General features: G+C 46.3%; 1 protein-coding gene across 1 annotated transcript in view; it reads right to left on the bottom strand.

The window, feature by feature from the left end:
* Positions 1-7,972: 7,972 nt before the first annotated feature.
* Positions 7,973-16,337, bottom strand: part of LOC106808153 (1-acyl-sn-glycerol-3-phosphate acyltransferase alpha-like) — an 11,291-nt gene continuing 2,926 nt past the window's right edge. Inside the window, exons 2-6 of the mRNA XM_014810773.1 lie at positions 9,674-9,807; positions 9,332-9,507; positions 9,057-9,152; positions 8,268-8,340; positions 7,973-7,986 (exon numbers count right to left, since the gene is read on the bottom strand). Coding sequence (XP_014666259.1) covers positions 7,973-7,986; positions 8,268-8,340; positions 9,057-9,152; positions 9,332-9,507; positions 9,674-9,807 — 493 coding nt within the window. The remainder of the gene's footprint in view (positions 7,987-8,267; positions 8,341-9,056; positions 9,153-9,331; positions 9,508-9,673; positions 9,808-16,337) is intronic.

Here is a 16,337-nt window from a genome sequence, read left to right as displayed (position 1 = left end):
AGGGCTGGCAATTTTCCAGGACAGGAATGTATGCACAGGAGTAAGATTTAGGACCAATACAATCCTCATATCTCGTCATTTTCAAATAACGATTAGTACATAAACCTTTGGATGAAGCAACATTTATTGCCTTTCGGATACGGAATGTGTTAAATTTCAATGAGATTTCGAGCCAACTTTAACAGCTCATTTTCGAAGAATGTGTCATTGGACGTTGCAGGCTTGAAACAAAATAGTATTTGACAATTCTTCAGACCCATACGAACCCTCGAAAGACAACCTGACATACATTTTCTATATGTACAGTAAAATACATCCAGAACTTGTACCAGAGCTTGCAAGAAAACGTATAGCGTTGATTAGTTACATTACTTAACGTCACAAATCTTACTAGCAACATAAAAACACGGAACGCTGGCTTAATATGGAATATTCTTTATAAATAATATCAGAACGCAACGCGGTTACGCGTTGTATATAACAAGGCCTCTCTCGAGATCTAATTGATACATCTTAAACCACCAGCTGTGTAAAAAATAAAGAGTAAAATTAACACTTCATATCACAAAGTGGCATCAGTCAACTATATAAAGCCACAGTTGTTGGCAAGGCCGTGGTAAGAAGTACTGCCACTAGATACTCTTATATCAAACAACAGTGATACCTACTGTTCTTGTCTTCAGTACAACATCGGCACAATCTGCCACGATTACACATTACGATTACGATTACATCGCCAGCTTACCAGCATCACGAATGGCAATGTACACGTAATGACCACATATTTGGGCCGATAATGCCTTGAGAAAACCTTGTTATAAAAAAGAAAATCTCACCATATTAAAATACTATTAGACGAATCAAGTGGGTACTTGGACTCGTGTACAACTCGCAGCTCTGTTAGAACAGCTTCGTGAAAATATAGCGTGCATAGACGAATTATACAGAGTTGTCATTGCAAAATTATTTTGCAATAATACAGTTATTAAATTCATTCATGATTATACATATACATAACTTCTTTGGCAAAATAGTGCATTAATATATTACAGAATCGCTTTCCAAATCAGCTAATCCCATTATCAGAATACTACACAAATCAATGGCATTCCCTAAATCTGTATCAACACAATTAATTGAGATTTGGATATCTCTCCATCTTGATTACCAGCTCCACAATACATACACATTGGCAGTATATAAAACAATGTATTACACTGTGATTTTCCTAAACTTACTACACGCTAGAAACAACTATTACGGATGGTTTCTATGCAGCCAAAAAATTCGACCTGAATAGACTGTGTTTAAGACACGTGAAACTTGCCAACAGGTTCACCATCAATACAACAGAGCTGCCCACCTATCCAATAAGCGGCAGCAGCATTCATCTGACATCAACAGCATTCATCTGGCATCAACAGCATTCATCTGGCATCAACAGCAGCAGCAGCATTCTCCCAGCAATAGCATCCATCCATCCATCCATCCATCCATCCATCCAGTAGCAGCAGCATCCTCCCATCGCAGGCAGCACAGCAGCAGCATCACTCACATCCAGCACAGCAGCATCCTCCCAATCCAGTCAGCAGCAGCGCATCCTCCCCATCCAGCCAGCAGCAGCCATGCATCCTCCCACGCCGCCCATGACCAGCCAGCAGCAGCAGCATTCCATCCAGCAGCAGCAGCAGCAGCTCCTCCCCATCGCAGCGCGCACAGGCAGGCAGCAGCAGCATCCTCCATCACCAGACAGCAGCAGCATCCGTCCATCCAGTAGCAGCAGCAGCATCCTCCCATCCAGCAGCAGCAGCAGCATCCTCCCATCCAGCAGCAGCAGCAGCAGCATTCCATCCAGTAGCAGCCGGCACGCAGCAGGCATCCTCCCGCCATCCAGACAGCAGCAGCATGCCTCCCATCGCGCTAGCAGCAGCAGCATCTCCATCCAGCAGGCAGCAGCAGCATCCTCCATCCAGCCAGCAGCCAGCAGCATCCTCGCGCATCCAGCCAGCCAGCAGCATCCTCCATCCAGCAGCGCCAGCGGCATTCCATCGCAGTAGGGCAGCAGCAGCATCCTCCATCCACAGTATGCAGCAAGCAATCGCTCCCATCGCAAGGCAGCAAGCAGCCAGCATTGCCTCCATCCCAGCTAGTAAAGCAGGGCAGCATCCTCCCATCCAGCAGCAGCAGCAGCATTCCATCCAGCAGCAGCAGCAGCAGCAGCAGCATCCTCCCCAATCCCCTCCAGTCCAGCCAGCAGCATCCTGCCCATCCAGCAGCAGCAGCAGCAATGCCTCCCATCCAGCAAGCAGGCAGCAGCAGCATCCTCATCCATCCCAGCGGACAGCAAGCCAGCAGCATCCTCCATCCAGCCAGCAGCAAGCAGCATCCCTCTCCCATGCCAGCAGCACAGCCGCATGCCAGCAGTAGCAGGCAGCATTCGCATCCCAGCAGCAGCAGCAGCATCCTCCTATCCAGCAGGGCAGGCAGCCAGCAGCCCATCCTCCGCCATCCAGCGCAGCAGGCCAGCAGGCATCTCAAACCATCCAGGAGGCGAACAGCATTCCATCCAGTAGCAGCAGCAGCGGCATTCCATCCAGTAGCAGCAGCAGCATCCTCACGCATCACAGCCAGCAGGCAGCAAGCATCCATATCCAGCCAGCCAGCAGCAGAGCAGCAAGCGCATCCCTCGCCCACGCCAGCAGCAGCAGCAGCATCCTCCCATCCAGCCAGCAGCAGCAGCATCCTCCCATCCAGCCAGCAGCAGCAAGACACTCTACCGACGCTCGCCCATCCACGGCAGCGCAGTAAAGCATACTCCATCCAGCCAGCAGCAGGCAGCTATGCCTCCCATCCGCCAGCAGCAAAGCAGCATCTCCCAATCCAGCCAGCAGCAGCAGTCATCCTCCATACCAGCCAGCAGGCATGCAGGCAGGCAATCCTCCCCCATCCAGCAGAGCAGAAGCCATCCTCCCATCCCAGCCAGGCGCACGCAGCATCCTCCGCTGCCAGCAGTAGACAAGCAGCAGCAATCCTCCCATCCAAGGTAGGCAGGGCAGCAGCAGCAGCATTCGCATCCAGTAGCAGGCCAGCAGCATTCCGCATCCAGCGCAGCAGCAGCTCTCGCATCCGCCAGCAGGCAGCAGGCATCCTCCCATCCAGCGCCAGCAGCAGCCAGCATCCCTGCGCCATCCAGGCAGCAGCAGCAGCGCAGCATCCTCCATCCCAGCAGCAGCAGCACGCAGCATCCTCCATCCATAGCAGCCGGCAGCATCCTCCCATCCCAGCGCAGCAAGGCAGATCCTCCCATCCAGTAGCAGCAGCATCGCATCCTCCATCCCACAGCAGCAGCAGCCATCCTCCGCATCCAGCCGCAGCAGGCATTCATCCAGCAGGCAGCAGCAGCAGCATCCTCCCATCCAGCACCAGCAGCAGCAGCAGCATCCTCCCATCCAGTAGCAGCAGCAGCATCCTCCCATCCAGCAGCAGCAGCAGCATCCTCCCCATACCAGCCAGCAGCAGGGGCAGCGATTCATCCCAAGTAAGCCAGCAGCAGCATGCATCCTCCATCCAGCAGCAGCAGCAGCATCCTCCCATCCAGCCAGCAGCAGCATTCCATCCAGTAGCAGCAGCAAAGCCATCCTCCGCATCCACGCAGCAGGCAGCAGGCATCCATCCGCATCGCAGCCCAGCAGCAGAGCCAGCAATCCTCCATCAGCCAGCAGCAGCAGATCCTCCATCCACTAGCAGCAGCACGCAGCATTCCTCCCATACCAGTAGGGGGCAGCAGCAGCATCCTCCCATCCAGGCAGCAGCAGCAGCATCCTCCCATCCAGCAGCAGCAGCAGCAGCATCCTCCCATCCAGCAGCAGCAGCAGCATCCTCCATCCAGCAGCAGGCAGCATTTCATGCCAGTAGCAGGCAAGCAGCAGCATTCCATCCAGCAGCAGCAGCAGCATCCTCCCATCCAGCCCAGCAGCAGGGCAGCAATCCACTCCCGCTCCAGCCGCAGCAGCAGCATTCATCAGTTAGCAGGCAGCAGCACCTCCCATCCAGCACAGCAGCACTTCCATCACAGTAGCCAGGCAGAAGCATCCTCACATCCAGCCAGCAGCAGCAGGATCCCTCCCCTCAGGCCAGCAGCAAGCCAGCATCCTCCCAATCCACTCCAAGCAGCAGCAGCAGCAGCATCCTCCAATCCAGTAGCAGCGCAGATGCCTCCCACCATCCAGGAGCAGCAGACATCAGCCTCCCACCGGGGCAGCAGACAGCAGCAGGCCATCCTCCATCGCAGCACATGGCAGCAGCAGCATCCTCCATCCAGGCAGCAGCAGCCATCCTGCACCATCCACGCAAGCAAGAGCAGCAGCCAGCATTCCACTCGCGCAGTAGCCAGCAGCAGCATTCGCTCCCTCCAGCAGCAGGCAGGGCAGCCTGCCTCGCCATGCCAGGCAGCAGCAGCAGCAAATCCTCGCCATCCAGTAAGGACAGCAGCACGCAGCAAGCATTCTCGCATCCGTAGGCAGTCCCAGCAGGCCATTCATGCCAGGCAGCAGCAGCATCCTCCCATCCAGCAGCAGCAGCAGCATCCCCCCCATCCAGCAACAATTTCCACCCAACAGCAGCAGCAGCACCCTTGCAGCAGCAACAGCAGCATCTATCTAGCAGCAGCAGTATCCTCCCAGCAACAGCATCTTCTATTTAGCAGCAGTATCTTCCAGCTGAGGCAGCAGCATCTTTTCACCCAGCAGCAGCATCATTCTATTTAGCAGGGCAGTACATCTCCCTGACCAGGCCCGATCTTTCAACCACAGCAGCAGCAATCCTTTCATATTTAGCAGCAGTATTTCGCACTGAGGCAGCAGCATGCTTTCACCCAGGCGCAGCATCTCTATTTAGCAGCACACAGCCAGTATCTATCCACTGGAGCAGCAAGCATCTTTCAACCCACCCAGCAGCAGCATTTTATTTAGCAGCAGTATGCTTCCACTGGAGGCAGCAGCATCTTTCACCCCAGACGCAGCATCTTCTACGCAGACAGGCCGCAGCAGCTTCGCAACCATGCCACTAGCAAAGTACTGTGTACCCGTTTACTGTGTCCGTTTGCTTCGCTCAATGCGGTTTCTTAAGGCAACATCATGAATTTTGTCCAGCAAATCTTTTTTGAACAGTTTTCGGAAAGTTCAGTCCAATTGTTCGAATGTTAGCACATAGAACTGCACGGCAGAGTTGCACACACTATTACCCTGCAACACATAGAAACTTACATAGATGCAGATGCCCATTGTCAGAATACGTAAAGTTAAAGCTCATGTTTGAATGCTTAAGCATGGCTCACCCACTAATGTTACGAGATAGCGTTTACAGAAAGCGCAATTAACAGCTATGAGAAAATTTACAAGAACAAGTGATCATGATGCAGACGGACTCCTCTGAACAAACAGGCCCAATGTATCTAACATTACCAGGGAAATAATTTTCCCGGGTATCTGCATCGCAATTTCGGCCGATGTATTTTTCAGGCCATTTGCTACGACATATTTTTTTATGAAATCGGCAAGTTGTGCGATGGCAGCCCATGCGAGATGCTAAACGGAAACATACACCATGTTAATTACAATTCTTTTTATTCTCGGCTGGGCTTTTGGCCGCGTCAATGAAATTGCCACGTTACGCCGATTTTATTCGATTTGTTAACACCACGGCCAACGTTGACTCTTTAAACATCCTGCCTCCCCCCCCCGTACATCAATCAATATGCCGCACCACAGGCACGTATATCACGCGCACGCTGTTGCTGGCGCCTGCAACGCTCCGCGGCTGCTTTCTTTGGCGACCTTTGATTAATATACCACGTGGAGGATGTCGTGGTCGAGGACGCTCCACGCATCCACGCGCCCTTCCCCACAATGCGCTAGAACTGTATTTCATCAAATGTTTGGATATATAAGCGTAAGGACAACATTTGGATAAAGTTCTTATGGAACAATTATTTTTTACTCGCCAACATGGGCGAGTCAGCCTCGCTTCTCCACCGTCGCGAACGGCCCGATATTATTTTCACTTCGATACATTAGCGAGCGGACGAGTGCCAAGCTCGCACGAGACTTGTTTAAACGCTGCCCGGGCAAGCGTGCAGAATCGGCTACTCCGTGTCCTAAGGCCCTTAAGCCCTACGCTGTGGCCTGTAAACCAGCAACGAAACGAACGATAACCACGCCAAGACATGCACTGCGGCGTGTAAAATTTGCACTGTAGATTGTCTGAAAAAAACTGCTATACAAATTTATCAATTGCTGATGCAAAATTTATTTTGTATAGCACATTTGCTTTGCAAATTTTTGGCTGGAAATTGTTCCCTGATTACTCTTGTGGGAACTGCCCCTTTGCCCCCCCCCCCTTGCTAGCTTTCGGCCCTGTACTGTAACTAACTCCCTCGATACATTATAATTACAATATGCTAACATACAACACAAATTACCAGGGTAATAAATAATAAAGTAACCATTTACAGGCTTTTCCACTTCCAAAATTAAAAAAACAAGTGCTGCAGAGCGCGAAGCGCCTCATCTAACGTTCTACTTAGCGGTGACTCTGTGGTGGGAGTGGTGGGATTCTAGTAAACCCTGTTAGTCCCATGTGTTCACATACCACGCCGAAACAGTGGAATTGCACAGGGCATGGTATCATGGAACCTTCTCAAGGAATGTTCCGTTGGATCGTTAATCGAAAGTTCCACGAGATGCACGTACGTTAAGTGTCTCAGATTAAAGATGGAAGCTCCATCGTACGTAGTAACAAGTTGCCGCATAGCGACGCGCTCATACTTAAGCGTCTACTGCGGGAACTCTGTGGTGGCGTGGAGGGATTCTAGGTAAACGCTGTTAGTCCCGAATGTGTTCATACAACGCCGAAACAGTGGCAATCCAGGGATGGTATCAGGAACGTTCTTGCAAAAAATGTTCGTTGGAATCGTTAATGAAAGTTGCCACGAGATGGCGCGTACGTTTAAGGTGTCTTCAGATATCAAAGATGGGCAAGCTCCCATCATTCGTAATAGCCACATATTTGCAAGACCAGCATCTAGGTAAGCACTCATCCCATTTACGCGTACGGCAAGCCTACAGGCTGCAAATTGCAATTAGAGAGCTGCCCAGCTGCAACAATTAATGCAGGCAAGAACTGCTCCAACACATGCACGCCCACTGGCAGTGCCATACGTTCATGTAACATACTGACAGTACAGGAATGCATAGAAATTATACGATTTAAGGAAATATCACTTCTTTACCCAAATTTAGCTTATTAGAAATTATACTGTGACATTGTACCGTCATACATCCAGGCATGTATCGATCTAGCTCAGCAAACCGGCATCAATTCTTTCTAACGACAGTCAACAATCCAAGTTTACCTCCTCTTGAGGGTCAAAAGGTTATCCGACACTTACTCTTCGCACGTCAGCAGAAGGGACCTTTCATGGTCCTTTCAATAAAGCCATAAAAATGCTAGGTCACCGCTTGAACACAAAAAAGTTTTTCCATCGCGCCGTCAGACCAATTTCTCAGAAAATGTCTGAAAATCTGCCCCTTGCCCACTGACCTTTGACGCGTGTGCACCTCCAATTTCGGACAGCAGTGTGGCTTTTCCTACCATGATGCTGATTACACACTACATCACGAAGCCGAGGTCAACTGCCGTTTAGATTTTGTGCGCAAATCTCTGCATTTCCCTGCCCTATAACCTTAAGTTAAGGAGTGAATGTTCCGCCTTCTTTTACACCTCTGAACCTTCTGCCCTTTGACCCCCCAGCTTCGACATCCCAACTCGTTTTGACGATCCCCCCCAACGACCCGAATATCGTGACCGTACGTCGAGGAGTTAAGATTTGTGCCCAACTGTTGACGGACGGACGGACGGACGGACGGACGCACGCACGCACGGACGATCATGCGATTCTACAAGCTGCATCTGACTACGTCAGATGAGCTAAACAGAGAAATCACACCAGGTTTTAATATGCCTGCAGGGCAAATCAAGTGCGTGAGTGCTTACATGCATGCATGTGGACGAAACGAGAGAGAGGGAGAGAGAGACGAAAAGAGAGAGACAGAGGCAAAGAGAAGAGGTAGAGACACAAAGAGAGAGAGAGAGAGAGAGAGAGAGAGAGAGACATAGAGATAGAGATAGACATAGAGATAGAGATAGAGGGATAGCGAGCCTATCATTTTGTTTGGTCTAACAGTATTCCCACCTTATGGAATGTTTACCTGTACCAAATCGGCTTTCCTTTTTGCTATAGAATTCCGAGTACGAAGACACAACAATTGGCACAATTGGAATCTGAAACACGCAAATGAGACGTTTAAAGGGACAGTTTACTCTAGGTTCTAGGGTTATTTTCAGTTAATTTAGGTTAAAATTACGCTACATAAAAAGTTTCATGGTTCAATCACCATTAGAAATATTATTCAAAAATGTTTTAAAACTAACGACTACAGTTTGATTACAACGATGGTGGCGCCACTCAAAGCGCACGATCTGATAAGTTGCGCTAAACCACTTTTAAGCCAAGGGCTACAGACCGAGGGTGTTTCTTATTTATTAATTTAAAAGCAAAAGGATTGTAATATCTTATAAACGACATATAGTTTCAGTTATAATATGGATAAATTTGCCCTAAAATGAATATCGTTCGGTTAAATAGCATTTAGGTATAAATACAATTACACTTTTGTGATTAGCCCTCAGTCTGTAACGTGCAAAATAAATTGTCAAATACGCAACTTTTTCGGGGTGGCAGCACGGTCGCGGGTGTCATGGCACCGTTCAAATTTCGTAGCGTTGATGTGTAATTAATTATAACAATTAAATTAGGTATCTGGTAACAAATATGTGTGGGTATAGACGATTTGTTATACAGTAAGTACAGTTGTATGCAGTAAAATCCTAGAGTCTACCATCCCTTTAACAGAACACATTTGATAGTCAATCGCCCAAGTTGCCACACAATTGGACATCTCTTACTCTGCTCTTTATAAATAAAAATTTAGCCACACCTGAGCTGTCACTGCAAGGTGAAAAGCTCCTTTCTTGAAAGGCAGCATCCCAAACTCATGATTCCTAGTTCCCTCTGGAAACACCCAGACTCTAATCTGAAATACAACAAGCCTTGACTAAGAGATGCACGTAATTTACCATTATGAAATTAATCATTCAAGAAATGACACAGTGAAAGAAAAGGCAATCATTGACAATAGCAGCATGCATTATCTGTGTATTATCAGATCTCTTTTTATGGAAAATGTTACGAAATGAGGTAGAATCCACTTACACTCTTTGCTTTAACGTTGGCAAAAACATCTGTCATTGTCTGCCTATTTGCCCCCGATTGACGTCTGTCAACAAAGATGGCGCCACAGAGCTTTAGGGCTAATCCAAACGGACCAGCATACATAAGCTCTTTCTTCACCATGCAAACACAATTGTTTGGCCAAATGTTTGCCATCACTACAACAAGAGTAAAACAGAATTAAATAATGTCCAGTCTCATATTCACATATCTCTCCCTTATTGGAAAAACACCTTTCTAGTATTTTAACTTGCTCTACCTGTATTTATTTACTTATGATCTATTATGCACTGTACATTTAAACAATGAGTCAAGATGATATACCAATCATGTCCAATGAGCTCTGGTGATTACAGACCAGTATGTAGGGTCCTTTTGTATCAAGGTACTCTCCATTTATCAACTCTACCTTTACGCCAAACATCCTTGTCATCTGAATGTATATATTCATGCATGTTCTGAAAATGATAAAACCATGAAATGAAGCTACACACAGCATAAATATTATGAGCGAATCTATATGAGGAAATATGAGAACAGTATCAAATCAGTATTTATCTACATAAATATAGTTATGTTATTAAATGTTTAAAAACATTAGCTATGCAAAGACTAAAGATCAACAAGATACATTTATTGCATCAGCTAATAAACTTTGTACTGATGCACTCCCGCACTTTATCAAAGTACAAACAATAAATCTTTACATGACACAATATATCTACTAAATAACTATTAAAAGACTACTAAATATCAAGTTAGAGTAACCATATCATGTACTAAACACTTTGAACATGACCTTTTGCATTTTAGGATCAAATGACTAATTAAAATTCATTCATTGTCACATCAAACATCCCTCCTGTATAGGTATATCATAATATTAAACTGTGTTCTGTCAAAATCCATAAACGTCACATGAACAGAGAAGCAAACCCTTTTATATCATTCATAATCTAGCAGAACTAAACATGTGTTATTAAATCATACTTTTCAAACAACCAATAATACTTACACTGGCCCCAAGCCGTTTGATTAATGTACCACAAATCATTTACAACTACAGTGTATAATTTAGGTGGCAAAAACTAGTGTGATAAAGATACAGGACAGAAGGTACACGGTGCATTCAATACATATTCAAACATTAACTCTAATCTAAAAAAAAAGCAAGCAGCAACAAAAATATTATCAGCCATACTGAATAAAATGCTTAAATGTAAGCTGTTTTAAAGTGGTAAAAAAGACTCTGTATTTTGGGTAGTAGTTTTTATATTTTGTTGTGTTCAAGATTTATAATTATTCAATTTAATATAATAAAAATAAATCAAAAACTGATGACAAATAATTCAAATCATCTCTGCAAGTTATAACAAGTGCCGCAGAGCGACAGCGCTCAACTGACGTGTACTGTAGCCAGGTATTCTTCTGATAAAACTCACTGGCAACCGAATCAAGTGCGCCCTCCTGCCACGGCACCGCGTTCGCACTCAGAGATATATCTAGGATACTACTAATTACAGATCTAAAATTCTATGATAGGCTTGCTATACCGTTACTGGTAGCAAAAAAAACTACAGTTAATAAAGATACAGCTGCTGGTAACTTTAAGACTTGCGCTATATTAACAGTATCATGGATATGGGTCGCAGTCCGAGCCCGATAGTCGGCGTGGCAGGCGGGGGCGGGGGTAAAGCGCAGGTAGGAGGGCGCCTCTAAATAGCAAGAAGCAGTTCAGTCTTTGTTAACACTCAACAAATTCAATGTTTAACCCTCCTCTTTGACGGCGTCACAAATGATTATTCAGACACCTTACTCTTCGCCCACGTCAGCGGAAATGATTTCATTGGTCCTTTCAATAAAGCTGATAAAAAATGGGTCAGCGCTGAAACAAAAAAAGTTTGCGCTCTGTCCGTTAGACCATGTCCTCAGAAAATGTCTGATATCTGACCTTCCCCCACTGCTGTTGACCTGTGACCTCCAATTCTCGCACTGGATTGATGGGTTGCCTTCCATCACACATATACACGAATATTAAGAGCGTAGGTCGACGCTTTGAGATTTGTGCCGCAATTCTTATTATCCTCTATAACCTTAAGTTTAAGGGAAAATACTTCCCCCACATTAAACACATCTTGGACCTGACCTGTGCCCCCTAATTCGACATCCCAAGGCCTTTACGCGATTTACCCCCCCCCCCCCGAATATCAAGACTGCATACGCTCGAGCGGTTAAATCTTGTGCCCAACTGCTGACAGACGGACGAGACGGAGGACGGACAATTCATTGCGATTCTTCAAGCTGCATCTGACTTCGACAGTTAATAATTTCCAAGCCAGTTTGTAAAAATAGCAAAACCACAAATTTCGTAAAGTTGGTGGCTCTCCTAGTCTGCGCCATGGCTTGTCAGTGACACACTTTTACAGAACGTGGACGAACTTAAACTAATTCTGACACTGGTCTGACATTGACAGTTATTCTACGTAGCAGTTGGAAAGTGGCGCCATCTGCAGGAACACCAGATTTGGAGCTGATTGTAAACAGTGAGATAAGCAAAGCTCGGCAGCGAATCAGAGTCAAGACACACTGCAGCGATGACGACCGGCTGTAACGACAAACGACAAAAGTCGCGGCGACTGGCGCAAACACACTGCAGCGACATCGACCGACGTTAGGTCAAAGTTCACCCAGCACCCGCCACAGTGGTACACATCATCACATGAACAAATGGCAAAAACTCTGCTTTTAAATAACAGGCTGCAAAACTCTCTAGGTATCAAGGGCGCAACCACGTGTTAAAAGTTGGGGGGGGGGGGTACCAAGCAGCTAATCCCAACGTGATCTGCGGGCGAGCGAATATGCACGTATTGGTTCAATATCACGTATTTCAGCGTGTTGATGGAAGTGTTGCATAATTGTGATGTCATGAATACCATTACTTGGATCATGTATAGGGGCCTACATAAAATACCAAAATGTCTTATTAATTCGTTTAAGCTAGTAGTAAAGCTACACACAGACTGTGCTAACTGTGTGACACAGTTAGCATGATTAAGATGAAGAGGAAAATAATAATGATGAAAACAATAATGCAAAAACAAATGTCTGACATGTGCAAACAGAGAACAGTGTTAGAAACCAAATGTAACCTTCCTTGAGTCACACTTTGCAACAAAATCCTTTGCCATTGCTTCAATATCGATTCCAGAACACGTGATAAAAAACAATCGCGTTGATTGGTTCAATTGTCTATTCGCCGTCCTGTCAGCCGGCAAAAGTCAAACTCATTTGACTTTCGCCGTCGCCGTGAAACCCGGCCTGCGCCGTGCAGTGTCAGTGGAGACTGCGCCAGAAGATATCATAGATTAGAACTTTGCCGGTAGGGGTGAACGGTGCCGCGCCGCGACGCGCCGCTTGTGTGGAGATGGGCCTATATTTTGTGTGTGTGTCTATAACACAACGCAGCGTAGCTATATAGACACAGTTGGCTTGCGAACGTGTGGTATGGTGGTATAGTATGGTGAATATCGTGCTCGTTCCATGCACGTGAGATTGAATGTACTATGAAGGTCGAACCTAAATTATATTAACAAGGGTTCTATTTAGATATCTGACTCTGAATCACAGTTATCACACTGCACTTGACCACCTGGGGTTTTTATTTATTTTAACTTTCACCTGTGAAATATGGATGTTTTACGATAATAAACGCTTATCGGACTATTTTGGACCTCCCAGAAAATAAGGTCTTCCAGAAGTTGGGGAGGTCCACATAAAAGTCGGAGGGGGGGGGCGAGTTTAGCGCCGGAGACTAATCTACGTCTTGGCTAGCATTATGGGTTACTTATGACGTGCTCGTTGTGTCACGTGCCGATGGAAATGGCTGCGATTGGCTATTTGTAAAGTGTCGCTCACGACACTGTCGCTGGAGAATAGAAACGTTCCTAAATATTTTTGTCGTCGAGGTTGCGCCGGTCATTATCGCGTGTGTGTGCAATGTAGTGCAATGTGTGTAATGGCTCATAGGAAACAATAGTTTCTCATTTTCTGTAACGTCGTTTGTCGTTACGGTCGGTCGCTGTCGCTGCAGTGTGGCTGCGCCAGTCGCCGCGACTTTGTCGTTTGTCGTTACGGTCGGTCGCTGTCGCTGCAGTGTGTCTTGGCCTGTAAGCTGGGTTTACACTATTGACTTTATGTAGGCAACTTGGTGTTTTTTTTCTTTCTACCAACCTCTCTCTATATATATATTCATCATACATGTTCAAAGCTCTTACGTTATCGACCGTGAGGCGGCAATCGCGCGGGGCGACGCGGATACACATTTGTGCATGTATTAAAATTCCCGCCACCAAGGTGCCGATAGCAAAAACATGCTCTCCCCGGAGGGACACACCTCCTGATGGCTGTTCTATGAGTGGCCTGCATCGCAAAAATCTATACAATTCAGCAATACCGAGTTGGGAAAATAAAACATGTCCTAATCTCCCAACCTCCCAGCCAGTTGGTCGCGCGACTATTACGTTTACACTGCCGATTGTCGGTTGTACAACAGCGAAACTGGCACGATTCGACAATTTGACTGCATGAAGTCAGTACTGCAAGGCTGTACTGCACACAGGCACTTGGAACGTCTCAAGAAAAAAATGTAAACACGAAATGTATTTACTACCAAAGTCTTAATGTTTCTCTACTCTATTTTGCCTATTATTACCGATAATTAACCGCAAATGCCAGTCAAATGCTCATCTGCAACACACAAGTACACCGCACGCACGCCCTGTGCACAAACAACATGAATAAGAGAGCAGACCTGTAGGAAAGCGTGATCGCAAAATTCGCTCGACGCTCGCTTCATTTCACACGACTACAGAACGAAAACACACTAAACAGCCTCCATCTTGGTATCTATCAATAGCTAAATGTTCACTTGTTCGAATTATAACTCTGTCCTCTGTTATTACCTACTCCCGCCAGAGATATCTCGTAAAATCCTGCAGGAAATGTTCTCTCCGTGAAAATGTAAAGAGGACGTATCATCCGAAAATCCCTAACGGCGCTACTTTCAATCGATCACTGTAGTCGTGTGTGTGCCCATTATGCTTGGCTTAGCGAGCCTCGAAACGGAGGCTCGGAGGCAGGCAGCAGCTCATCCCGGCATGCAATGCGCCCCATTACTCGTGTATAAACAGACATCTCGTCCTCTTTACATTTTCACGGAGAGAATATTTCCTGCAGGATTTCACGAGATATCTCTGGCAGGAGTACGTAAGAACAAAGGACAAAGTTATAATTCGAACAAGTGAACATTTAGCTACACATAGATACCAAGATGGAAGCCGTTGGATGTGTTTTTGGTCTGTTGTCGTGAGAAATGAAGCAAGCGTCGAGCAAATTTTGCGATCACGCTTTCCTACCTGCTCTCTTATTCATGTTGTTTGTGTACAGGGCAGGCGTGCGGTGTACTTGTGTGTTGCAGATGAGCATTTGACCGGCATTTGCGGGTAATTATCGGCAATAATAGGCGAAATAGAGTAGAGAAACATTAATACTTTGGAAGTAAATACATTTCGTGTTTACATTTTTTTTTATTGAGACGTTCCAAGTGCCTCGGGTACTGCAGTACTACAGTACTGCACACTGTCTTAGACAGTATAGTGCAAACCCAGCTTCAGACACCACGTTGTTATGTATGTGTGTGCTGTAATGCGAGCATTGTGGTGGCTAGGTACAATAATGAATGTAATCCAACAAGAGCAGAGTTACAACTGTCGAACTGAGTCAACTGTGTAAACTCTACTCTTGTTCTATTAATATTAATGTTACGTTCTCATGCTTGTCGGTGTCCACTACACTGGATATAATGACAAGGGCTATAGCGAGCCATGAGGTGTGACCTAGCTTGGGTAAAGCCAGGTAGTCAGCCTTTAGCCAAATGGCACTGAGGGTGGTCACAGCCAGAGTTCCTTTAATTGCGCCCTCAGTGGTTCTTTTACGTCCCCATTGGCTAGTATTTCTAGAGACGGGACCGCCATTTTACGTGGTAATCCGAGCCACGGGAGATTCACAGTCTCCAATGTTGAGAGCCAGGTTTTTACACCTTGAGAAAAATCTACTAACCTGGCCAGGGTTTAAACTCACAGCATTCAGTGGACAGTGCACGATGCCTACCACTGGGCCACGGAAGCACTCGTGTTAAATTATGTTGTTGGCATGCATATAGCTCTAGTAACTATAGCCCGCGTACGGTTGCCGCTGGCCAGCGGCAACCGTACGCAGGCTATATACGTGTACTGTAGCCAGGTATTCTTCTGATAAACTCACTGGCAACCGAATCAAGTGCGCCCTCCTGCCACGGCACCGCGTTCGCACTCAGAGCATATATCTAGGATACTACTAATACAGATCTAAAATCTATGATAGGCTTTGCTATACCTACTGGTAGTACAGTAATAAAGATACAGCTGTGTAACTTTAATGACTTCGCTATATTAACATGTTATCATGGATATGCGTCGAGTGCGAGCGTAGTACGGGTGGAGGGGGGGGGGTAAAGGGCAGGTAGGAGGGGGCTCTAATAGCAAAAGCAGTTCAGTCCTTTGTTAACACTCAACAAATTCATGTTTAACCCTCCTCTTGGGGGTCAAAATGTTATCAGACACTTACTCTTCGCACGTCAGCGGAAAGTGGATTTCATGGTCCTTTCAATAAAGTGATAAAAATGGTAGGTCAGCGCTGAAACAAAAAAGTTTTGCGCTCTGTCCGTTAGACCATGTCCTCAGAAAATGTCTGATATCTGACCTTTCCCCCACTGCCTTTTGACCTGTGACCTCCAATTTCGCACTGGTGATGGGTTGCCTTCCCATCACACTATACATCGAATATTAAGAGCGTAGGTCGAGCTGTTGAGATTTGTGCCGCAATTCTGTATTTCCTCCTATACCTTAAGTTAAGGGGAAAATATTCCCCCACCATTAACACATCTTGACCT

Source organism: Priapulus caudatus, unplaced genomic scaffold (assembly GCF_000485595.1).
Source record: "Priapulus caudatus unplaced genomic scaffold, Priapulus_caudatus-5.0.1 Scaffold1, whole genome shotgun sequence".
NCBI lineage: Eukaryota > Metazoa > Priapulida > Priapulimorpha > Priapulimorphida > Priapulidae > Priapulus > Priapulus caudatus.
The sequence above is the reverse complement of the archived record's forward strand: the minus strand, read 5'-3'. Positions and strand labels throughout refer to the sequence as shown.